Here is a 26,417-nt window from a genome sequence, read left to right on the forward strand (position 1 = left end):
TTGTGGTGAGGAAACCTTCCCTAAGACGTTTAACACAGATCTACAGCTTTTTAATAAAAAAAATGTGTAATGTAGTTCCTGTGAAGTGTTTACTGCTCCCTACACAGACAACAAACAAGTATAAGAATAAATACGGCAAACTGTGACCCAATAAGTTAAGATAACCTCAAAACTTTAAAGTTTAACTCTATTCTTTTGAGTAAAGAACACAAACACATGAGGACAGTCCGCTCAAAAGAATTCATTTTGAGTAAACATTTTTTCATGATTCCATTTTACATTTACTTGAGTTTTACTTTGAACACGTTTGAACAAAAATGTTGTCTTGAAAGAACAACAGTCAATATTCTGCTGAAGCTTTACCAATCTATTGTCTTCAGATCTAACATTTGAGAAATCTGTTTTCCTCCTAAGGAAATGCTCTACTCGTCTGTACAATGATAACCTTTTAAAGTCACTGATGTTACAAAACTCTTTATATAACAATAGAACAGAATACTGAACATTTATAAGCTTCCTCCAGTTGTAATCTTGATATAAATACTGTACATCAAATAACACTTTATTTTTAGATTTACTTCTATAATCCAGTCCACACAAAGTATGCTGGAAATCACTCTGACGTCATTGTACAGTTACAATTTTTGAGTCGAGTGACAACTTATTTTTGGAACTCAAAATATCAAAATCGTGAAGTTTTGACAGTTCGCTTATAATGAGTAGATTATACTGTTCGGGAATACAGTAGTCTGCCCTATTTTAGGATTGGTGGAATCAAATAGCAATGAAAACTAATGTTGTTATTAAACTATAAGACGCAGCCAACATTTAGTGTTGACATCCATTAGGAAGCCTGATGCCTAAAGAATTCACATAGTCATGTTCACCAATGTAATTGCAGATAAATTGTAGATTTACACAATTTGTAGTCCAACAAAATCTAACGGCAAAAATGTAACTATTTTACAATGCGGCTAATTCACGTGGATTCGTACGATCTCGTTCGTACATTTTGGTGCGATTTGCTTTCGCGCCAGTGACATTAGATGAAGTGGGTTTAGGGGCGGGGCTTCTGTGTTGCTTTTTTTCTAGCAATCATACGTTTTGCACGATTCGCAACGTACAAATGCATACCAATAAGCCACCTTGTAAAATACACATGCAGTCCTGAGAGATCTCACGTTTTGGATGTCTGATACTGTGTGAACACATAAAATATGTAACTGTATTAAATTAAAAACGTTCATTTTCTACGCGTTTTAGCTGTTAACTTAACAGTGGTATGGTGGCTAGAAAATTTAAACCTTTAAAAATGCGTTATCGTGTAAAATACTAAAACGGCGGCAACGGCATGTGTATTACCATGAGAATCTTCTTTTGTGTTCTGCATAATAAAGAAAGTCCTACATGTTTGAAATGACACAAGGGTGTGTAAATGATGACAGAATTGTGAACTGTTGCTTTAATATCTCTCATCTTTGGTAATAGTGTGAACAGCATTTTCTGCACATGCAGATGAATTGGGAAAATGAAGCAGGAGATAAAGGTAGCGGTAAAGGTAAATGTATTTATCTGTCGTAACAGAGAGTCAAGCTTAAGTTTTCTCTTCAGAATGGGTGCAGGAACGCATCGCCTCATTAGCTTCAATTGATCTCCAGTAGTGGCGAGGCGTCATGTGTGAGAGACATATCTACAGAAGAACTGCAGCTCAATGGTTGGTTAATAATTCAGTAAAATACCCATAATGAAAAATAATTATTCAGTACAATCCATATATTTGATCAAACAATAGTGTGTGAGACAGGAAATGCATTAATGAAGAGATCCCAAAGAATAAGCAGGGACTGAAAACAAAACGTTACCTGTGCCCTAACTCGCCTGAAACGTGTTTCTTTCTCCAAATAATTATTCATAATTTCTGGTTACCTTGGTGTGTGTGTGTGTTTTCGATGGATGGTGCCCGAGACAATCACACGAGGTGATGACAGCGCCCCGGCTACAAACAGGGTCCAGCGGTCAATAAAGCTATTACCCACCCAGTGAGAGACGCTGACCGATCCCCCTCACAGATATCTCAGCTACACAAGGCGATATGAAAGAACAATCTTCTGCGTAAGATACAGAAACATAAATGACACTTTCTCCCAACAGATATCACCAACGGTCTCTTTCTAACAGTAGGCTGTTTAACTTGATGAACACATTGGTCTCTTAAGTCATACATTTTTAAACACAGTCATCAGGGTATTTGATCAATCCAAGCATGAGCCCGCTGGTCAATAATGCAGTGGAAATTAGTCTTTGTTCAAAAATTGGTCATCTGCTAGCGTACTGGCAGTTTAACGTTGTGATGCATCTATTATAAATTCAGGCTACAGTGTATTGAATAAGGCTTATGCGTACTTCAAGGTCAGTGGCCTCTAGAGGAGGAGCTCCTATGGTGATAGATCCATTGTACTTGGTCTCACTTGATCTCTCTTCGTCATGAAAATGACTTTTTTTCCTTTACCCAAAGTCATTTTACTTGTGGCGAGTTCACACTTGTACTCAAGCGTAAGGCAGATACAGAGATGGATGGGAAGGACAGCAGGCACAAGATGAAGCGATGATGGAAAAAGGTGAAAATGGTTTATTGAATAATCTTAGTTGCGCTCCCGTGCTCAGTCTGACTTTGTCGGAGTAGAAACATACTGTATTTGAGTGTGTTATGTGTTGTCTCATGATGTTATTGAAACCTTGAGACACCCATTTATCTACTTATGAAAACAAACAAAAAGGTTAGTTAATTCACATTTGGATAAGAAGTAATAATGGAATTTACAATCAATAAAATACAGCAATGTATCACATAATTTAAATAGAATACATGAATGAAAAACCACAAACGTGAATTTTAGTCACAGCTCAGATAACACGCAGGTTGTTTTTCAAAAACTCACATCTCACATGTTTTATGCCAAAATACATTTTAATGTTTGGTTTTCGACGTTCTTTCAAATATTTTCTTTGGTGTTCTGCAAAAGGAAGTCATAGGGGTTTAGAATGACATAAATAAATTACAAAAGAGTTTTTGGTGAACTAAAAAAACGCCATTTTTACAGAATGTTACTGGGTTTTTTTCAACAAAAAAATAATTACAGAAAAAGACCCCGAAATTCACAGGTCATTTTAGACGGGTGAAAACATAATTTTGCAGTTTATCTCTGTCGCCAGGCTGCCAGAACATTTTCATTTTATTTTGTAACAAGATTTTATCTTTTACAGTTTATTTTTGAAATACGGTAAAAACTGTAAATGAATGAAAAGAATTTACAGGAAAACTGGAAAAACTATTTACTATATGTCCTTATATCCTGTAATTTAACAGGATTTTTTTATTGTTATTATTTTACATTATATTTCTGTCAATCCAGCTGAAAGAAAATTAAATTTTTTGGTAAAAGTAAACATTTTGTTTGCTTCGAAACACAATTGGAAATGCATTTGGATGTGATGCTGCATTTTCCTTTTAGGTTTTATAAACAAATGACCGTTTTAAATGCCAAACCATTCGGGGTATCTAACATCAAGTAGGGCTTCGTTTTCAACTCATTTAAATGCAGAGGTGTCAAGTACTTGTCGCATTTTACTTGAATTGTTATTTTGGGGGATTTGTACTTTACTTGAGTACAATTAAACTTTTAGTACTTTTACTTAATTACATTTTTAAAGAAAAAAAGTTATTTTATTTCATTTTTGGAGTCTCTTCTTCCCTTACTACTAATGAAACTAACTGAATTGCGCTGATAACCAGTTAAACTTAAATGTTATTTATTCAGCTGATGAGATTCGTTTTAACATTCAATGAAATTTGCCAGACAAATTCATTGGTCATTTCGAAGTGACGTCATGTCACATCCATAACCACAATGCACTGCACCTTGCTCGACCTGGACCTGAGAGAAATAATCAGTGGAAGAAAATGGAGGAACACGATTCATCTGCTAATACAGTTCAAAATCCGCCACCGGATCAAGAGCACCCGTGACCTTCTTGTAGTGGAATGAATAAGGATTCGTATAAGATGAAGTGTGTTCTTTGTCTCCCGCTCACCAAGGAAATATCTGGACTAACAATTTTGAAAATCAGCTTCTGCTGAAGTTAAACCAGAGGTTTTACAACCTTGAGCAGCATGTTGCATATTAGAATTGGCGTGAGTTAAATACAATTAAATACAATCAGTTCTAAAGCAGGATTAGACATTGCATGGTTTCATTCACTTCATATCGTAAATTGTGAAAGATTAATGCATGAACAAGAATCTCTAGTTTATTTACATTTACTTTTACTCAAGTACAATTTCAATGTGGTACTTTTTTACTTTTACTCAAGTATGTTTCTGGCCAGATACTTGTATTTGAGTAAAATGTTCACTCAGTACTTGTACTTTCTCTTGAGTAACATTTTTGAGCACTTTTTACATCGCACTATAGCTCGCTCAGCACTGTTCATTAAATCAGCTGCATAGATAACTGGTCTCGTGAGGTTCACTTATGCAGTTATTTCCAATAACTGGGGCTATTAAGGGACTAGCCAAAGGTATTTACTTGAAGACCATTGCGATATAAAATATTTATATCTTCTGGCTGATACAAGCAGGTACTTGTAAATATTAGAATATATACGTGTGATGTAGCCGACAGTGCCGGCTTCTTACTTCAAATATAAATACTTTGGACAAATATTAATGAATTATTATTCACTATTATCTTATTTTAAATTGGTGATTTAAGTATGACAGAGCAACTTTTTCCGATACAGAAAGAACAGAATAATTCATGGTTAAAGTCTCTAATGAATGCTTGGGCTCTCTTCTCCTTCTAGGTCAGTTACTGTGAAAAGCGATCTTCTTATCAACATATTCGAAAACATGGAGGAGTTTGTGTATGTGTGATTGTATTGTTTCAGGAAAGTGAGAGTGGAAAATCATGAGACAGAAATAAAGTATTTTTAAATACTTATTATAGTACATATGCATGTCATCTTTGATAATCTATAGGACTATATGTCCTGTCTCATGACTTCAGAAGTGTTTGAGAGCTTTGTGCTCTTGTGTGATTATCCATTGATAACAAATCATGTGTGCTTGATTTACCCAAGTAATGGAGTTAGTCTCCGTTAGCTTTAATACTACTGCATTTTGGATGTAAGGCAGGACGGCCTGTGGAACTCCTTTGGAGTGCTGAAGACGACTTCTGCTGGCAAAACTACTTCTCTTTAGTGAATTTTCATCTATTAAAGGCATTCATGACTCGTTTTCCTTCATCATAACGGATCTTTTATTGTAAATCCCCTACATCACTATGGATCATATATATCCTGATACAGAGCTCTAATATTAGAATTCATTTCTGACAGACGCAACTTGAATAAAGACTGAAAGATTAAAGTGTTTGAGAAGTATTACTAAATGCATTTACAGCAGAGAAATAAGAAAATACTGACTAACAAGATTGCAATATTGAAACTCAAATTATTGGTATAATGCGTTTTGTCGGGGCAACTAAAAAGAGGAATGCTGTCTAAACCGGACTCATTTTTACGGTAATGCATTACATACAGCAGGAGATGAAATTGCTACAATTTCGTTACACAGAGGTCTAAAAGTAACCATTTTCACTCGAGACGTGTTTGATACAGATGGGCATTATCACTGTTGCTGTATTGTTTCTCACTGCTCTTATAGTTGCCAATATTTATTTACGGTGTAAAACAAACAGCAAAGGTGAAACTACATAAAATATTTATAGTGTAGCTTTAGAGCTCAGGAGATTCCTAAAGTGCTTTTCACACCCCCTTATTCAAGGGAAGGATATGTCAGCTTTAAAGGTGATACTGAAGCATGTGCTACTGACTGCGTTCCACAGAAGAAAATTAGGTTATTTACATCTTAAGAAACATTTTCATTTTGTTTACCTTAAACTAAACAAGTTCACACGTGACAAAAAAAATCCAAGTATTAACACATTGTCACACAATGTTCCTGCACACAACAAAGACGCTCATCTTATTTGGAGATCTAAAAATGCCATGTTTATTTGAAATCACAGTGTCACCTATACATAAAAAAAAGTAACAAATTGAAGGTGCAAATAAGAGCTTTCCCCAGCTAAAGTATTGAGCACTTGCCTCTGGTTAAAGCAGAAATCTTCCCCAGACTCTCTAGTACACATAAAATGATCAAATATAATATTTTAACACAAATAATAAATCATCACACATTACAAACATCCTCTCGACGATGCATGAAACCTAAGGAGCCAATTATGGAAAAAAGCTTATCCACAATTTGTGCATTTTGAAAGCTGGGAGAGTCCAAAAAAAGTCAACAGCCATACAGAAACACACCACCTTAAATAGTTTTAAAAGAGTATGTACTGCTACCACTGTTATGAATCTTGTTGAACGGTGTGGATATATTTTGCTTTTATCATTACAGTAACAGCAAGCTTTAAGTGGACCGCAGCAAACCAAACATTAAGAGTTTGGTTGTCTGAAGCCAGAGCTTGCATGCATTGGGCATCTCTGTGTATAGCAGCCTTGACACCAAGACCTGTCAGAACCAGACTCAACTGAAACCAAATGACAGTGAACAAACATAACTCTTACTGCCAAATTAAAAGATAAAGTTCTTTAGTCATCCTCGTCTTCATCATCCTCGTCATCTTCCTCCTCATCGTCATCATCATCATCATCGTCGTCGTCATCCACCTTGGGTTTAGGTTTGGATTTGGCAGATGATGCCCCTCCACTTCCTTTGCCCTTTTCTTTGTATTCAGCCACGTCCTAAGCAGAAAGGCCAAACAGTAGAAATTAAAATAAATAATTTAGCATCACTTGATTTAAACAAAAATGGTTTTTCCAGTTCATTTGCCCAACAAATGGGCTGCACCCAACTTCGGGTAAACATTCACAAACAATAGAGTACCTGTAGATTATGTCTGATAACAAGCAAAAGAAACGGAGAACCGTAAATTTGGCTCTTCAATATTTGGAATTTAGACGGATCCCAAGCTCATAAGGTTTCTTTAAATGTGACCAAACAACAGGTCCAACAAATAGTTTAATAAAAATAACATCCAAAATTCTTCCAATAGCTTATTTAACTCCAAAAATATAAACTAATAATATAAATCCTTGTATATTTAATTTGACACCAGCCAAACACACACCTTCTGATACTTGTCCTTCAGTTTGGTGGCTTTTGACAGGAAGGGCTGCTTTTCAGAATCGGACAGATTGTTCCACATTTCACCAAGTCTCTTGGCTACATCTCCAATGCCCAGGCTCGGATGCTGGGCCTTAATACTAGGCCTCTTCTCCGCACAGAACAGGAAAAACCCTGAACTGAAACCGCAAAGACAATTGACAGTTTAACACCACTTGTAACTTCTCAAAAGATCTGCACCCTTTAAAGAGCTCAGAAACACATACGCTGGCCGCCTCGGAGCATTGGGGTCCTTTTTCTGCTTCTGACCCTTCTTTCCTGGATTGTAGGTCATCATTTCCTGATCATAACGGACCTTGTCCTGTTTGGCAAAGTCATCAAATTTTGTCTTTTCTTTGGGTGACATGGTCTGAAAGAAAACAAATTTAAGACACCACGGTTAGTCTTCTCTCCAGACGAATTTGGAAATCTCAGGACAAGCCCCTCTACTTACTTTCCATCGCTCTGAGCACTTCTTGGAAAACTCTGAGAAGCTGACATTGACGCCAGGGTTCTTCTTGTTGTGTTCCTCGCGACACGTCTTCACAAAATAAGCATAGGCAGACATCTTGCCTTTGGGCTTTCCAGGCTCACCTTTCGCCATTGTTGCTGTACCACTCAAATATCACCACACCTGGAAAAGACAGATTACGAACCATGAGTGGAATAAATTAAAAGCAAATTGCCATTTACGCTGACTTAAGATAAAGCCACCGGCAAGGTGATGCGTTCTAAATTCACTGCAAACCACAGTGTCAACAAAACTGATATTTCATAGTGTCATAAACTGCAACATGTACTTATATTATAAATTCATCTTCCGCCAAACAACGTCGTTCCTGGCAACACAGCGGCTAATACTAATGCGATGACGTCACGGGTGCGTTTACGTCGAATTACTTCGAGCCAATCGCTGGACCAGAATTATAATAAAGAAATTATGCAGGAAATAATTTATCTCGAACTATAATGTCTTTAAGATTTTGCTTAAGCAACAATTTAATAGCATATGCAGGTCATGTTTTCGCGCTTATGTTGCGCCTGCTTAAATAAGGTCCACGTCGGCAGATTTATTAAACTTCCATTTTGTTAAGCGCAGTCATGAGAGAAAGTACGCTTTATTTTGGACGGCGAAGCTGTACATTGCTGATAGTTTCGTCAATACGCGGTCTTTCATCCTCGCGAGTAGTTTTGCGGACGGTTGCGTGTCGCATACAGTGCGTCGAGAGAGGCCGCCCTGGTCCGCAATCAGGCTTCATCTATTAAAATGGCCCCCATCCGTGGCGTGGAACAATGACTTGCATGCGTTCATCTGTGGACTCTCAGAAGACACAGTTTAGTCGGTTTTATATGCGCGAATTTAATGAAACTCGTTTAAACGGGAAGAGTTGTGAACGGCGTCCCCCCCTTTGCAAAGTTTTACCTCAGCATTCGAACGCTTGCGAATCCTACTATAGCGAAAGATCGGCTCATGAATATTAAATTACGTACTGTGGCGTTTACTCGGCGCGCTTTAACGATTGGCTAAACATCACAAGGGTGGGGGAGGCGTCAAAAATCCCTACTATGGCGTAGGCTCGTATTCGTGCGTTGCGTGACTGGACACTGAAAGGGAACGTAACGAACGCCGTCCCCGGGAGACATTAATATTTATGAGCGAACCCTTTGCCATAGTAGGATTTGCAAATGAGTGCCCGGCACAAACCCGTTTGTAACAAAGGCAGAGTCAAACCAGTCATGACTGGCACTGGCTGTCAACAGCGCTTTAACGCATCAATCCTTTCCACGACTAGCAAACACACAACCGTGTAAAACTTGAACTACGTTTAAACGTTAAAGAGCAAACGCAGCGAAGCGTCGCGACGAACTCCACGGCACCTTTTCAGGGCATTTAACAGCTCGTGGTTTATTTGAGACCGATTTTAACATCGCCATTTTAAAAGCACGCTCGTCACTAAACTTCGGCTTAACCGACACATATGACGATAATCGCTGGACGACGTAGTACCGACAAGCAAACTAGCACCGAAAGAATGAATTGCGCTCTACCATAATCATTTCACGATAAAATAAAAAAGGTACATAAGAGAAACGGGCATAGTTATATATAAATGCTACACAATCACCCCAAATAAGCATTTTCTAAATTACAATAACGTTGAAACACGGACACGCGGCTCAAATAAAGAGTTTAAAATAGCGCGTCTCACAGATACCTTCTGATAACGCTTGTCCCTTCGTCTGTCCTCCTCAGTCACACTAAACGGCCTCGCGCTTCCTCTCTTTAGAAGACCACACAGCCTCGCGCTAGCTCACTAGTACGAGACCTGCCTGATTGGTCAGTCGCGGCGTACGTTTAAAACAGCCTCCACAACTGCGGATTGGATGAGAGAGTTTGCATATTCATACGCCGTGTGCCGCAATTGGTCGAAGGCGTGGGCCGAGCCTCATTATTCAAAAGAAAGGCGGGAATGGCTATCAAAACAACAGTTTTAAAGGTCTGCGGAGAACCACGTGTGAGCGTTGACTAGAGATATTATACATGGCACCGCTGACCGAATGCTGACAAATGTTAAGAATTTCTCAAAAGTCGCACATGGTGTTGTCTGGACAATAGTCCAGATGCTAAAATACAGCAGAACTGTTTTGATCAAGTTAAGACTCTTGGACTGGACAATGCAAAACACGTAATAATTGAACTTCAGATGGAAAAGTGCGGGTTTCTTCTTGAATTAGCTCCTTTGTTTGTCATCTTTGCAATTCAGGTGAAATACTTTTTAATGCAAACATCTGAGCCTGAAAAAAATCATTATAGAAGAAAAGTGTTAGAAGCTTTTCCATCTGAAGTCTTCAATTGTGATTTTATTTACAGGAATAACTGTGTCTACACAAGTGATGAGGATATTTATACATGTTTATTATAAATACACAGTTCAAATATGACGTGTTTTCGGGAAAGAAACAAGCTTTGTGTAATTAAAAGCGGATGTGCAGAACATTGCAGCATACATACATTTTTAGTAACAAAACTCAATGTTTAACAAATGTTTTTATACAAAACTGATAAAATAGTCAGTTAAAGCATTTGGGGGTATACAAATCAGACAAATATGTTGTACAAAACGTAAGACATACTTCTTAAAAACCTTTCATTTCTATAGTAAAACGTAATAATTTTACAAATTAGAAAACCGTTGGAATAAAAAACGTATGTATACATGATAGTGTGTGTTAATCCTAAAAAATCGAAATACTTTTTTTTGTTTTAAGTAAAACTTGGTGCTGGCAATACAAGAGTTAAAAAAAAATTAGTAGCAAAACAATAACAATCTGTACATGCTTCATGGACTGCATTTATTATCAAAACCGTGGCAAAATACTTTTGTGCTTCGGAAAGAGACTGTCTGGAAACACAGGCTTTGGTGTTGAAATGTCTGACAATGAAAGCTGATGAATTCCGATGACCATGCAGGCTTCTGCAAAGAAATACTGTAATTACAATATATCTATATTGAACTGTATATATGCCCTTTAGGCAGTGGTTCTGTGGCCTTTGGGGGGCACCATTGACCATAGTAGTATATATTACAAGATTAGACAGGGATTTTATCATACAGATATAAACACACTTTATTTCTCTGTAACAACAGATAACAAGACCACTGAGATCAACACTCAGACAGTAGTCTGCATTGGCATCCCCTCATGCTCGGAGGAAGAGGAAAGAGATTGAGAAGAAGCTGCGTCTTGTTTCAGCTCTTCCACCCTCTTCTGCAGCTCTGATCTCAAAACCAACAACTCTTTTAGACTCTGATGAACAGGAACCTGACAGAAAAAGAATTTTAATGAGACCTACAAAGTTAAGACCAGACTGAACATGAATCATCCTCTTGATATCGTGCTCACCTGTGGTCTCATGTGTGGGTTCCAGCGTACGTAATAACTGACCCAAAGCTCTAGATTTCTCAGACTGGCTACTGGGTACAAAACGTGGTGCTCATAGTTCACATACAGAGGATTTGTAAAGTCCTCAACCTGACTGTTAACGTATGACCACAGGGACACAGTCCTGCTGTGAACCTCCTGCAAAAAAAGTAACAGCAAGTTTATGAAAACACCTTCATTTACGTTTTAGTGACTGTTGATTAATAACATCTGATAATAAACTGGTTAATGTTTAAACGGGCCGTATATAGACACACTGACGTCAATAGACTCGAATCTCTCATGGAAACTCAGGTGACTAAAATGTAAATCCCTTAAGCACTAAAAATACTTTTTTAATACAAAGTGAAACAAAAAACATGTCTAAAATAAAAACTAAACTAGTGTCAACACCAATGCACTATATCACTACGTTTATTTACTTTTGCCTGAAGTAAATGTGCGGTCCCTTTAAATTTGGATGGATTCTGATTGGCTGTCCTCGTTTCATCATTCCTCTGAATAGAATAGCCATAACTATGAAGATACAATTTAAAGTGATTTATAAAACTTATTCTTTATTAAAGAGCAATAACTAAATATACAAGATAAAGACAGGTCTCTTACAATGAGTAAAAACAACCAATTTGTTTCCTTTTTAGAATATTAAAAAAATGTGTTGCTGAAATTGCATACATTAATATCTGTGAAAACTAAACCCATTTAGTACATTCCATTGCCATATATAAGAAACATGAAAAAGAAAACGACTAACTTCAGCTTATGCATGATATATTTAGTTTATATAAATTCGTTTTAGTGTTTCTTTACTATTATAGCAATATATTTGTCCACATAAAAATACTGTAGTCAATCAGACTTTTATTTTGGCAAGATGTCGGAAGATGCTTATTTGTTACTGTGTGTTCACACCAAGCGCGAATGAAGCGTTAAGCGTGAGTGATTTACATGTTAAGTGAATGCATTGCACTGTAGTTAAATGGATTCAAAAAAGCTAAGGCAACAAAAATTGCCTCGGATGATTTTTTTTGTATTCGAGTTACTCGAGGAATCGTTTCAGCCCTACTTTGTGCGAAGTGCTGTTGTGCTTGCCTTTGAGACTCGCTCTTGCTCGCTGTTATAGAGGAACGTCCCAAACAGGCAGCTGTACAGATGATCGAGGACAGTGATGAGAAACAACTCGTTGAATTCAAAGGCAGAAGGAAACTACAAAGAAAACAAATGACTGGATGGCACATGGTGCTACATATAAACACTTGAACAAATGAAATGTAACAATTCGACCACCCGTCTGGTCAGTATATTCAATTAAACAAAGCAATGCTTTTAAAGAGCCACAGTTTATACTTGTCGGGGGAATCAACATACAAGTGACTAAAAGTGGGCGTCTTACCTGTCGGGTCATTTGCCAAACACAGTCTATGAACTGCGCAAAGAGAGGAGAACGCTCAGAGTTGGCATGATTCCCGTCTCCATGTCCCACACGCTAAAAGACACAAAACATTTGAAATGCATCCGAATTTGTTGTATCTACTGCAGTAACATACTTGCATACACTTAGTGCCAAGCCCGGATTGGCTAAACGGGAGGGCCTGGAAGATTCTCGGTAGGCCGGTCTGTTTTTTGGGTGCGAGGGCCGGTGTTGTTATGCCACAGCAGGGGGGGGGGGGCTGGCCATGTTGCATACTGGGCCGAAACGCAAAGACATGGGCCGAAACGCAAATGCGGACAGATTACAAATGCAAATCGGAATGGCCACATCTAACCCCACTGTCGACGGAATGGGTGGAGGGATGCCAGGGCAAATTTTACGTCCCAATCCGCCCCTGCTTAGTGCGAAGTATCAAAATACATGCACGCATGGACCTGAACTTTTCTGGTTATGGAAGCTAGTTTTTTTTGGGTAGCATTCTCATATCAACGATATGATTTAGTCCGTGTCGCTGTGAACCAGAATCAGCATTTACTGACCGAGGCAAAGCGGTGTCCAAAGCTCAGCCACTCCTTTTCCAGCAGCACCTGGAAGCCCCGGAGCGAACGGTAGTGGGCATCTAGCATGAGCATGGCCAGAGAGGTCAACTGAGCCGTACGGTCCCAGCCGTCACTACAATGGACCACCACCGACGTCTTTCCAGACTCGATTCGGTCTGCGATACGAACCGCACCTGCCAGCAGGAGCTACAAAGACAACATTGGATCATTTTCTAAGCATTAAAGAACATCTATTTATACAGTGCATATTTATTTAATAGCATAAAATGCCAAATTGGCAAGTGTATTTGCACACATAAGCTAAATTAACACAGCATATTGTCCAGTAGTGCGACCCGAGTTCAAGTCCTGGCTTGAGGTCCTTTATAGGCTCCTCCCCTTTCTGTCATTCCATGTCGTTTCTACACTACAGCCAAAAATAAAGCTGTGAAGTCCAAAAATATTACTTAAAAAGTATAGTTTAGCCTTCTAAACAAGCACCATGTGAGGTGCATTTGTGTTTGAAGTAAATCCGTTTGTTGTTAGGAGAAACAAAGTTCCGTTATTAGTTTAGCCAGGTGTTGACATATCAAACCGGTCAAATGTTTTGTAAGCACCACAGAGTAAACAATGTAAAAAGAAAACTGTGCTTCGTCATAAATAAGCCATTTGTAAGCGGTTGTATCTTTTTTGAAGCACCGTACAAGGAAAATTTCATAAAAAAATCATTCACCTGTACGACCCTTATGAAACGAAAATATATGGGCATATACAGGAAAATAAAATGCAATATATTCAATAATACATTTATATCATATATTGGAACCTAGTGATTATATTTGTCCATATATAAACAGCAGCAATTCCTTTTGTATTATTTAATATATTGTAATATAGCAACATGGTGTTATTCAATATATTTTCAAATGTATATTAAATGATGTAATATATTAAAATATAACATACAGCAAAATATATTTTCTTTGCATAAGGGGGGATTACTTTAAAATTGAAAAAAGATTACTTACATCAACAGAAGACAGACAGCAATGAAACTTTGTGAGTACACATGAAAGTCACATGTTTTCTGAAACCGGTACTAATGACCATCTCATGTGACCAAGAATTGGGTTTTAATCCAGGCATGACTTTAAAATGTTTACCAGATTCTTACCCTGATGTATTCCAGCCAGTGTGTGGAGTCCACCGATGAGAACCAGTGTTGTTGGTCGATTGCAGGATACACCACCTCCTTAAGTTTTCGAAGTGATTCTCTCATGACATGAATGTTGGGGATCTCCAGAAAGTTCAGCTCCACATTGATGTAGAAACTCTCATTCTCGTATCCTCCGTCTTTGGCCTTTAAAAGAGGAGCCGGTGAGTATTTGTGTATAAGACAACTTATACCTGTTCGAAGATTCAGTTTAAGATTGTACCCGTCCTCTCTGTTCTGCTTTTTTTATAGAGGAAACAATCACTTTTTTATATTTAAAAAATATTGTTGATAGACATAAAAATCTTCCTCCGAGGTCACCGTGTGCTAGCCTGTTGTTTACCATATGATTACAAACGGTTGAGTTTAGAATAAATCGACACTCTGTTTTTGTCCAACCTGTTACGTTGTGTCCACCCTGTTTCTCCTTTGTCCACCCTGTTCACTTGTATAATGTATGTTAATTTTATTTAATGAATACATTTACTTGCAAGGAATGAATTGGCAAAATGAGGTCTCTTATAGGACTATATAGCATTAAAGAGTCTTTTTATACTAAACGAAATGGATTAAAATTGTGGCGAAAACATAGCAAGGCTTTTTTTTAAAGATAATACTCAGTTTCTTTTTGGCCCTTAGAAAATATTATATTGCATTTTTTTATGGAACGTTACTGCTCTGAAATGGCACCAAATAGTAGAAATGATCCCATTTTCTTACTTTGTTGGTGTCGGCCACAGTGCTCTGTCTTGCATCAAAGATACAGAGTTTGTGGGACTGAGCATTGGCGTCGAGTATCGTCTGTAGGTAGCGCTCGTCCTCTCGGCAGCGGCGGTCTGATGGGCCCACCTGAGGCTGACCGCAGCGAACTATAGCCGCCTGGCTTTCAGGGTGAATCCAGGACAGCACCTGAGAGAAATATCACAATAGTTATTATAACGTCACGCAGGGCTGGCCATGGGGATTGCTGTTATTGCATGTGAGAATGACAAAGTAACATGGAGAATAAAATACAGAGCATCTGAAAATACAGAGCATGGTGTTTGCCAAACAAATTTAAAGCCAAAATGTAAAGTAGTGTTAGTTGTTTATATCTGCCTCACAGCACTGTTGCTTAACATTGAGTCAGTAAGGAGTTAAGAAGAAAATATTTTCATGTAGTCGCTCAATAACAGATTTTTGTTTATTTCTAGCCAAAGTGATAGTATGACATTTAGGCGTGCCTGACCCCCAGTTAACTTCCGGTTTGTGTTTGGCTAGTGTCTAATAATATACGATTTATATTTCATTTAATTTGTTGATATCAATTTGTATTATTATATTACTGTATAATAACTGTGTAATTGATTTGTTGAATGTTTATTATAAATTAACAATTTGTTGAATGGGTCCTGTAGTTTGGATCACATTTAAGGAAACCGAAAGGGACGCTGACATCTAGCGGTTGAGCTTGGTATATTCAACTCGGTTTCTTTTGTATGATATCAGAAATGATCTACAGGCACTCTATTGCTTGTGAATGCGTACTAGAGGTTAAGATGGGGTTACAAAAGTGCGCATGCACAGTAACCGTCTATACAATTCTAAATGAAAACATCAAATAAATGTTTTGATTGGTCAAAGAAATATTTTTAAATACCTTACACTAAAAATACAATTTAGTCTTAAATGACATGTTATAAACTAAATATTTTAATTAAAGTTAAGGCAGACCGGATTCCTAAATGTTTGTCAGACACCAACACGCACGCATCCACACACACGCATCCACACGCACGCATCAACACACACGCACGCATCAACACACACGCACGCATCCTCACACACGCACGCATCCACACACACGCATCCACACGCACGCACGCATCAACACACACGCACGCATCCTCACACACGCACGCATCCACACACACGCACGCATCCACACACACGCATCCACACGCACGCACTCATCAACACACACGCACGCATCCTCACACACGCACGCATCCCCACACACGCACGCATCCACACACACGCACGCATCCACACACACGCACGCATCCACACACGCACACATCCACACACACGCACGCATCCACACGCTCGCACCCATCCGCACGCACACATCCACACACACGCATCCACACGCATCAACACACACGCACGCATCCACACACACGCACGCATCCACACACACGCACGCATCCACACACACACGCATGCATCCTCACACACGCACGCATCCACACACACGCACGCATCCACACACACGCATCCACACGCACGCACGCATCCACACGCTCGCACCCATCCGCACGCACACATCCACACACACGCATCCACACGCATGCACGCATCAACACACATGCACGCATCCTCACACACGCACGCATCCACACACACGCACGCATCCACACACACGCACGCATCCACACACACACACGCATCCACACACACGCACACATCCACACACACGCACGCATCCTCACACACGCAAGTATCCACACACACGCACGCATCCACACACACTCACGCACGCATCCACACACACGCACACATACACACACACGCACACATCCACACACACGCATCCACACGCAAGTATCCACACACACACACGCACACATCCACGCACACATCCACACACACGCACGCATCCACATACACGCACGCATCCACACACACACGCATGCATCCTCACACACGCACGCATCCACACACACGCACGCATCCACACACACGCATCCACACGCACGCACGCATCCACACGCACGCACGCATCCACACGCTCGCACCCATCCGCACGCACACATCCACACACACGCATCCACACGCATGCACGCATGAACACACATGCACGCATCCTCACACACGCACGCATCCACACACACGCACGCATCCACACACACGCACGCATCCACACACACACACGCATCCACACACACGCACACATCCACACACACGCACGCATCCTCACACACGCAAGTATCCACACACACGCACGCATCCAAACACACTCACGCACGCATCCACACACACGCACACATAAACACACAGGCACACATCCACACACACGCATCCACACGCAAGTATCCACACACACACACGCACACATCCACACACACGCACACATCCACACACACGCACGCATCCACATACACGCACACATCCACACACACGCACGCATCCTCACACACGCAAGTATCCACACACACGCACGCATCCAAACACACTCACGCACGCATCCAAACACACTCACGCACGCATCCACACACACGCACCCATACACACACACGCACGCATCCACACACACGCATCCACACGCAAGTATCCACACACACGCACGCATCCACACGCACGCATCCACACGCATGCACACATCAACACACACGCACGCGTCCACACGCACGCATCCACACATGCGCATTCACACACACGCTTCCACAAACACGCAGGCACACAGGAGAGGCTCACAGGGAAGCGGCGTTTGGATCTGAAAGCTGCCACTCTCTTCAGCTCATCTTCTGTGACGTTTGAAGGCATGACCAGCAGGGCTGGGTACGTCTCACACACTTCATAACCACTGTTCACTTTACTGATGATCCAGCTCTCATTTGGCAGACCCTGTTATAACAAACATAAAGCATAAAGCCATATAAGCTGAGAAAATTACATTACTTAACATTTTTGATATTTTTGGCAATATATTTTAACTCCTTGTCTATGTGCGTATATGCACATTCAAAATTCATAGTTCTTTTATATAACCATTATTTCGCTACAATCATTGAACAATTTTATCTGTGAGGAGTTACTTGTATACCTGTCTCTTGTACTCAGCGACTGGGTCATAGATCTTCCAGCCATCTTCTGGAAACTTCTCTCGACACTTATAGGCAAACAGAGGCTGAGCGCAAAGAGGATTTATACAATTAAACATGTCACGGTGCTATGAAATAAAGTGTGTCAGATGAGTGTCTTGTCCTACCAGGTTGTGGGATAAAGGGAAAGCATACTTTGACAGTATTTCAAACACCTCCACATTACTCTGTCCTTCCTTTCTGTAAGCAAACCTGGCGTTCCTGATGTCCTGTAAAAAAACGAAAATGGCAGGGATGAGGAAGAGACAGTGACAGGGTGAAGACAGCTGATGAGATGAAGAGATTCTTTGCCTTGCAGACTATTTCAAGTCCCTGATTGTTCTCTCCATGGCTGTGAACAGCGATCGACTCCAGCCTGCTTACTGCTCCAAGATTAACGTCCAACACGAAGGGAGGATCCTACACATCACAAAAAGAAACGGCATTAATAACAAAGCAAAACACCAAGGTTATGGGATAGAAAAGCTGTGACCACCCTTTGCCTCACGCAGTTCGACACATCTCCTTCGCATCGAGTTGAATAGGTTTTTGATTGTGGCCTGTGGAATGTTGGTCTGCTCCTCTTTGCTGTGCAAAGTTCAATTTTGGCAGGAACTGGAACACGCTGTCGTATACTCCCATCCAGAGCATCCCTAACATGCTCAATGGGTTACATGTCCGGTGATTATGTTGGCCATGCAAGAACTGGGATGTTTTTAGCTTCCAGGAATTGTGCACAGATCCTTGCAGTATGGGGCGATACATTATCATGCTGCAACATGAGGTGATGGCCGTGGATCGATGTCACAACAATGGGCCTCAGGATCTCATCACGGTATCTCTGTGCACTCAAAATGCCATCAATAAAATGCACCCGTGTTCGTTGCCCGTTACCTACGCATGCCCATACCACAACCCCACCGCCACCACGGGCCACTCAATCCACAACGTTGACCTCAGCAAACCGCTCACCCTCACATTTACATTTAAGCATTTGGCAGATGCTTATAATCCAAAGCGATTTACATTGCATTATACTATACATTTGTATGTGCAATCCCTGGGATCGAACCTATTGCATTGGCATTGCTAGTGCCATGCTCTTACCACTAAACTACAGGAATCCCACACAACGCCATACATGGGATTAATCCGTGAAGGGAACACCTCTCCAAAGTGCTAGGGCCCATCGGATGTGAGCATTTGCCCACTCAAGTCAGTTGCGAAGAGGAACTGCAGTCAGGTTGAGCCCCCGAAGAGGACGACAAGCATGCAGATGAGCTTCCCTGAGACGGTTCATGACAGTTTGTGCAAATCTTCTTTGGTTGTGCAAACCGATTGTTGCAGCAGTTGTCCGGGTGGCTGGTCTCAGACGATCTCGGAGGTGAAGATGCTGGATGTGGAGGTCCTGGGGTTGTGTGGTTACACGTGGTCTGCGGTTGTGAGGCCGGTTGGATGTACCTTTGGAGAACGACTCAAGGTAGAGAAATGAACATTCAATTCACGGGCAACAGCTCTGGTGGACATTCCTGCAGTCATCGTGCCAATTGCACGCCCCCTCAAAACATGCGATATCCGTGGCATTGTGCTGTGTCACAAAACTGCACATTTTACCGTGGCCAGCCTAAGGCACACCTGTGCAAGAATCATACTGTCTAATCTGCATCTTGATATGCCACACCAGCAATAGAAAAACCCTGGGATCCTACATAATCTCAAAAATAAGCATTGCATGGATAGTTTGTGAATTAAACAAGAAAAGTGTGTTACCCGAGTCAAACTCTTGAAGTACAGCTTGTAGTCAGTGATGGTTAAAGTGCCCTTCACAACACCAGAGAACGGGCAGATATACATCACGTCTTTGACTATAAAAACACACAAGGTCTTATATGAATGATCTTTCGAATATGCACACAAGATCAAATAAAGGCATTTGAAAAAAACACTAACTAGAGCAGCTCTTGATTATAATCTTACAACTTTTATTATGACTTGAGTATGAATCAAACTCAAGCTGAAGAAGTTGTATTAGGACACATTAAGATGCTGAAGATGTCTTTTACCGATAGCTTTGATAGATTCTCCTGGTACACGTGGAGCTTCCTCCATCTGAGCCTGCTTATTTCCTTCTCTCAATGCCTGAAAGATAACACAACACACACAGACGAGAACACATATATAAATAGATTGATGTAATATTAGAAAATAGATTGTTTTTAAACCATCGGACGATATCCCACTGTGAACATTTTATTTTATCAACCGATACCGATTATTTGCCGATATATATCGGTGCATCTCTACAAACAAGTATGGTTTTAGGTTGGTTTTATTTGCATTGTGTGGTTGGAAAACGCCAGAACCAAAAATGCCCTGATCTGGTAAGTGCAAACAGATTCAATGGTGAGACTTCGCATGAAGTCACCATTCCCAAAGCAACCGGTCTGATGCTTTGTAAATGTATGAGCGAGTCTAAAGAAATGTTAGACTCCACCGGATGAGACTTTATGGATTTACTGGGCCAGAAGCCAACCCCCTAGCAACCACTCAGCTCACCCTAGCAACCGCACTGCAACACCCTGACAGTTTATATGTCTCTTTCAATGCATCTTTCTCTGAGCCCTTGTTCACTGAAGACCTGCAATGAGCAGAAGGGAATGAGCCAGATGAGAAGGGGTGGGGTTGGTAGGCCTGACAGAGCTGTTTGGCAGCCTCACAGACACTGAGGAATAAATGAATTCAGTCTCTCAGTTAAGACAACAGCTACAGAACAACGACAGCACTGTTCGACCTTCAACCAAACAAAAGATCTGTTCTGAATTATGGTAATGAAGCCCTGACACAGAGTGGTGACATTTCATAGAGACGTACGAGTCCAAAACATCTGTACAATCTGAAGATAAGAGAATGTGACATAGATATGAAGAGAGACATTTTGCCATCATTTATTTACTCTCATGACAGTACAAACATGTATGTCTTTCTTTCTTCTGCAGAACATAAAAGAAGATATTTTGAACAATGCCAGTATCCAAACGGTATTGACCCAATTGACTTCCATTCTATGGAGACAAGACCACTTCTCGAAATATCTTCCATTGTGTTCCTCAGAAGAAAGAGTCATATACAGGTTTTAAAGACACATGGGTGAATAAATGAACAAAACGTGAGCACTTATGCGCTTACAGTGATAACCTAGCAATGCAAAGTATGCAACTGTGCAATAATTGTTCAAAACATGCAAGACTCGTGTCACGACCAGATAAAGAAAAGAATAGGAAAAAAGAAGCTCCTTTCACCAGGTACCTGCCAGAAGGAGCCAGGAAGGATGTGGTTTAATTTTCCGTACATTACTTGGAACCAAGATCGCCCAAACTCCACCCAATAACAACCAGATTTTGCAAAAACAACTGAAAAAACGTAGGCCTATGCATGAAGAATGTTCGAAAACTTTAGAAAAATGTGACATTGGCACGCTGGACTGCAAGTACATTGTATACACGGTTTTGCTTGACTTGTACAAACTGACAATTTCCAATGTATTTACACAAGATACACAAATGATTGGCTTTAATTATTCATCTATGCACTGTACACGTTGTTATGAAATCAACACACACACACAGAAAGAGAGACTTGCCGAAGAGGGGGCAGTCTGCTGAGGGTCAATGTCCAAGAGAAATCCTTTAACTTCCACATCACAGTCCTGTGTCAGAAAACACCACAACACCACAGAAAGAAAGAATGAGAAGGAAAACAAAGCAGAAACATGTCACCATATCAGAGAAAACGAGAACGAGACTCATGCAGAAGTAATAAAATAAAAGTGTAGTCTAATAAAGGGGTTATATATGTTTTATTACTTGAGGTCAACTTGTTGTTGAGGTGTTTTTTTTTCTAACTTATAAAATTTATAAATGCTTCTTTGTAAACGACATCACTTTACTGCTTCGCAAAGAACTCCGGAAATAGTTGTTTTCTGAGTTTTACTAGATGATCTGCATGTGCATAGTACAATGAACTCTTTTATTTAAAAAGATTAAGGAACACGAGTTTCCTGATCTGAAACTCATGATATGAGCCCCTTCAAAACCAGAAACAGTCAGAAATTCGAAATGTCAATGTCATTAAAAAAGGAACTGTTTCTTAAATTCCTTGCCGGAAATGACCAGACACTTACTTTCATATTTCATATGGAGTTCTCTATGAAAAAAATGAATCCAACCAGTTTTGGAGGAGTATATAAATAGCAACCGAAGACTAATATGACACAGTTTATAAGCATGGTTCAGATCCACTGTGGTTTTGTGATAAAAACAGCGGTTGCGTGAAGTGTGCAAGACAGTTGTCCCATAAAAAATGCGACGGGTGGAGATCCCTTGCAATTTAAAACCTGTTTTGAATTAGTGAGCATTTGCCGTTTTTTGGTTTGTCTCTGTATACTGTGTCTATTACCACTTCTGTGTTCTTCTTACTGTAGTAAATAAAAGGGAAAAAACAGGAAACGCTACAGGTGTGTCATCAAACACACAAGTAGTTCTGCACCTTATGATCCTCTTCCTGCACAAACAGGGATCTGTGATGTATATATAGCAAACACGTCCGTACCTTGTACTCTCTAGAGATTATCTCTGAGCTGATGGGTCCTGAGAATTGACTTGACATTGTGGCTGCAATCAGTTGTTTACACCATTCAACATGAGCTCCTGTGGGACTGTGATACACAAGAAGTCTTAGTGAGTGTAAACATCAATAAAAGTACTCTTAAGAAGTGTGGGGTCGCGTACTCACAATATGACAACGTTACATTCAAATTTGAGTTTTCTAAATGAAGGAAATGAAGAGGTTGGGCATAATTATATGTTTGTCTATAAAGTTATTTTAAGATTATGAATTCTAAGTGACACAAACATTTTGACGGCCCTTAAAAGATGAACCATGACAGCGTTAAAAGTGTAGTAAGGTTTTTGGGGTTTATCTAGGCCAAACCTTGCAAATAAAACCAAAAACGCTGGTTGCTTGCAGTGCATTAGATATTCTACATATAATCAAAGTTCGTTGGATGCATCGTTACCTTTTTCTGGGGTTAAATTGACAGATGATTATTATTTGATACGTAATACAAATAAGCATTTAGTAAGTTTCTAGTAATGAGTATTACATTTTAATTGTCAGCTGGATATCTATGGAGGGGCCCAAGAAGAATATGGAGGGGCAATGCCCCCAGACCCTATTTCCCCAGACATTATTATAGTTAACAGTTGCTGTATTATTCTAAAAATAAGACATTTAACAAAAACAATATCAAAACAGTGGTTGCTATAAGCGAATCATATGACTGTTCTCAAGCGGTCACTCTGATGTGTGGATTTCTCAGAGGTTATCAGCGGGGGTGTGCTGTTATGCGCTTTGGATGTGCTGTTGTGTTGTGTTGTGCGCTTCGGATGTGTGTTATGCGCTTTGGATGCGTGTTGTGCGCTTTGGATGTGCTGTTGTGAGCTTCGGCCGTGCTGTTGTGCGCTTTGGATGTGCTGTTGTGCGCTTTGGCTGTGCTGTTGTGCGCTTTGGAAGTGCTGTTGTGCGCTCTGGATGCGTGTTGTGCGCTTTGGATGTGCTGTTGTGAGCTTCGGCTGTGCTGTTGTGCGCTTTGGCTGTGCTGTTGTGCGCTTTGGATGTGCTGTTGTGCGCTTTGGCTGTGCTGTTGTGCGCTTTGGAAGTGCTGTTGTGCGCTTTGGATGTGCTGTTGTGCGCTTTGGATGTGCTGTTGTGCGCCTCGGCTGTGCTGTTGTGCGCTTTGGATGTGCTGTTGTGCGCTTTGGCTGTGCTGTTGTGCGCTTTGGAAGTGCTGTTGTGCGCTTTGGATGTGCTGTTGTGCGCTTTGGATGTGCTGTTGTGTTATGCGCTTTGGCTGTGCTGTTGTGCACTTTGGCTGTGCTGTTGTGCGCTTTGGCTGTGCTGTTGTGCGCTTTGGATGTGTGTTGTGCGCTTTGGCTGTGCTGTTGTGCACTTTGGATGTGCTGTTGTGCGCTTTGGATGTGCTGTTGTGTTATGCGCTTTGGCTGTGCTGTTGTGCACTTTGGCTGTGCTGTTGTGCGCTTTGGCTGTGCTGTTGTGCGCTTTGGATGTGTGTTGTGCGCTTTGGCTGTGCTGTTGTGCACTTTGGATGTGCTGTTGTGCGCCTCGGCTGTGCTGTTGTGCGCTTTGGATGTGCTGTTGTGCGCTTTGGGTGTGCTGTTGTGCGCTTTGGGTGTGCTGTTGTGCGCTTTGGGTGTGCTGTTGTGCGCTTTGGCTGTGCTGTTGTGCGCTTTGTATGTGCTGTTGTGTTATGCGCTTTGGGTGTGCTGCGATGCGCTTTGGCTGTGCTGTTGTGCGCTTTGGATGTGCCGTTGTGTTATGTGCTTTGGATGTGCTGTTGTGCGTTTTGGATGTGCCGTTGTGTTATGCGCTTTGGATGTGCTGTTGTGAGCTTTGGATGTGCTGTTGTGCGCTTTGGCTGTGCTGTGCTGTTGTGCGCTTCGGCTGTGCTGTTGTGCGCTTTGGCTGTGCTGTTGTGCGCTTTGGCTGTGCTGTTGTGCGCTTTGGATGTGCTGTTGTGTTATGCGCTTTGGGTGTGCTGCGGTGCGCTTTGGGTGTGCTGTTGTGCGCTTTGGATGTGCTGTTGTGTTATGCGCTTTGGGTGCGCTGCGGTGCGCTTTGGATGTGCTGTTGTGCGCTTTGGCTGTGCTGTTGTGCGCTTTGGATGTGTGTTGTGCGCTTTGGCTGTGCTGTTGTGCGCTTTGGATGTGTGTTGTGCGCTTTGGATGTGTGTTGTGCGCTTTGGCTGTGCTGTTGTGCGCTTTGGATGTGCTGTTGTGCGCTTTGGATGTGCTGTTGTGCGCTTTGGATGTGCCGTTGTGTTATGCGCTTTGGGTGTGCTGCGGTGCGCTTTGGATGTGTGCTGTTATGCGCTTTGGCTGTGCTGTTGTGCGCTTTGGATGTGCTGATGTGTTATGCGCTTTGGATGTGTGTTGTGCGCTTTGGCTGTGCTGTTGTGCGCTTTGGCTGTGCTGTTGTGCGCTTTGGATGTGTGTTGTGCGCTTTGGCTGTGCTGTTGTGCGCTTTGGCTGTGCTGTTGTGCGCTTTGGCTGTGCTGTTGTGTGCTTTGGCTGTGCTGTTGTGCGCTTTGGATGTGCTGATGTGTTATGCGCTTTGGGTGTGCTGCGGTGCGCTTTGGATGTGTGTTGTGCGCTTTGGCTGTGCTGTTGTGCACTTTGGATGTGTGTTGTGCGCTTTGGATGTGCTGTTGTGCGCTTTGGCTGTGCTGTTGTGCGCTTTGGCTGTGCTGTTGTGTGCTTTGGCTGTGCTGTTGTGCGCTTTGGATGTGCTGATGTGTTATGCGCTTTGGGTGTGCTGCGGTGCGCTTTGGATGTGTGTTGTGCGCTTTGGATGTGCCGTTGTGCACCTCGGCTGTGCTGTTGTGCGCTTCGGCTGTGCTGTTGTGCGCTTTGGCTGTGCTGTTGTGCGCTTGGGATGTGTGTTATGCGCTTTGGATGTGTGTTATGCGCCTTGGATGTGCTGTTATTTATTTGCACTGACCTGTCTGGAGTTTCAGCGCTTAACTGTGTTGAACTCGATCGCTTGTCCATCCTCCACCGTGAGCGATATCGCATCCGTCGCGACTACGTCTCATATCCAACGATCATATGTGTCCGATGCTCGTCTTTGCTCTCCTTCAAACTTTGTGACCCTCCCACACTCACTCAAAAGTATAAATCCCACTATTAAGGCTTGCTCGTGAATACCAATTAAGTTTGAGCTTTCCAACCGTCCAATGGAAATGTCCTGTTTATGAATGTTAATAAGCTAGAGCTGACGTCGCTTTGGAATTATCCAATGGCAAAGTCCGCTTCATGAATAGTAAAACGGAGAAATCAATCTCCTCCTTCAACAGCACCGCCACGCCAGCACCGATAAAGACCTACAAACTACGCTACCCATAATGCAACACTAGAACATGAGAACACGTTTAAAAGATATGAAGAGGATTTTACTTTCGATGAAACCTTTGTATTGTACCGTACAGCATTGTATTTTATTGAGTATAATTTTGTTTTTATAAATAGATTTTTTTGTGTTGTGTTTTTTTAATACTTTGATCATCGTCTTTCTGGTGTTTTTAAAATGTTTTATATAAATAAAATTGTATTTTATTGTATAAAAT

The 26,417-nt window shown here is 41.1% G+C and overlaps 2 protein-coding genes across 6 annotated transcripts; both read right to left on the reverse strand.

The window, feature by feature from the left end:
• Positions 1–5,298: 5,298 nt before the first annotated feature.
• Positions 5,299–9,713, reverse strand: hmgb3b (high mobility group box 3b). Its single transcript, XM_079486205.1, has 5 exons — positions 9,463–9,713; positions 7,701–7,880; positions 7,474–7,616; positions 7,212–7,386; positions 5,299–6,825 (listed from the first exon to the last, which is right to left on the reverse strand). The coding sequence occupies exons 2-5, from the start codon at positions 7,848–7,850 to the stop codon at positions 6,673–6,675; spliced, it is 621 nt and encodes a 206-aa protein (XP_079342331.1). The 5' UTR covers positions 7,851–7,880; positions 9,463–9,713; the 3' UTR covers positions 5,299–6,672.
• A 430-nt stretch (positions 9,714–10,143) lies between these two features.
• mtmr1b (myotubularin related protein 1b) lies at positions 10,144–26,019 on the reverse strand. 5 transcript variants are annotated; one of them, XM_079486301.1, is made up of 17 exons: positions 25,793–25,973; positions 22,826–22,931; positions 21,858–21,923; positions 20,281–20,356; positions 19,988–20,082; positions 18,530–18,637; positions 18,346–18,447; positions 18,181–18,264; positions 17,832–17,981; positions 15,096–15,284; positions 14,337–14,522; positions 13,163–13,369; positions 12,585–12,677; positions 12,284–12,397; positions 11,153–11,329; positions 10,876–11,071; positions 10,144–10,722 (listed from the first exon to the last, which is right to left on the reverse strand). In XM_079486301.1, exons 1-16 carry the CDS (start codon positions 25,864–25,866, stop codon positions 10,922–10,924), a joined length of 1,977 nt encoding a protein of 658 aa, XP_079342427.1. In that variant the 5' UTR covers positions 25,867–25,973; the 3' UTR covers positions 10,144–10,722; positions 10,876–10,921. The 5 variants fall into 5 exon arrangements, with proteins under 5 accessions (XP_079342427.1, XP_079342429.1, XP_079342426.1 ...); XM_079486303.1 differs by lacking the exon at positions 21,858–21,923 and having other exon boundaries at positions 25,793–26,014; XM_079486300.1 differs by having other exon boundaries at positions 10,144–11,071.
• Positions 26,020–26,417: the final 398 nt, after the last annotated feature.

This window comes from Barbatula barbatula (genome assembly GCF_947034865.1).
Source record: "Barbatula barbatula genome assembly, chromosome: 22".
Classification (NCBI taxonomy): domain Eukaryota; kingdom Metazoa; phylum Chordata; class Actinopteri; order Cypriniformes; family Nemacheilidae; genus Barbatula; species Barbatula barbatula.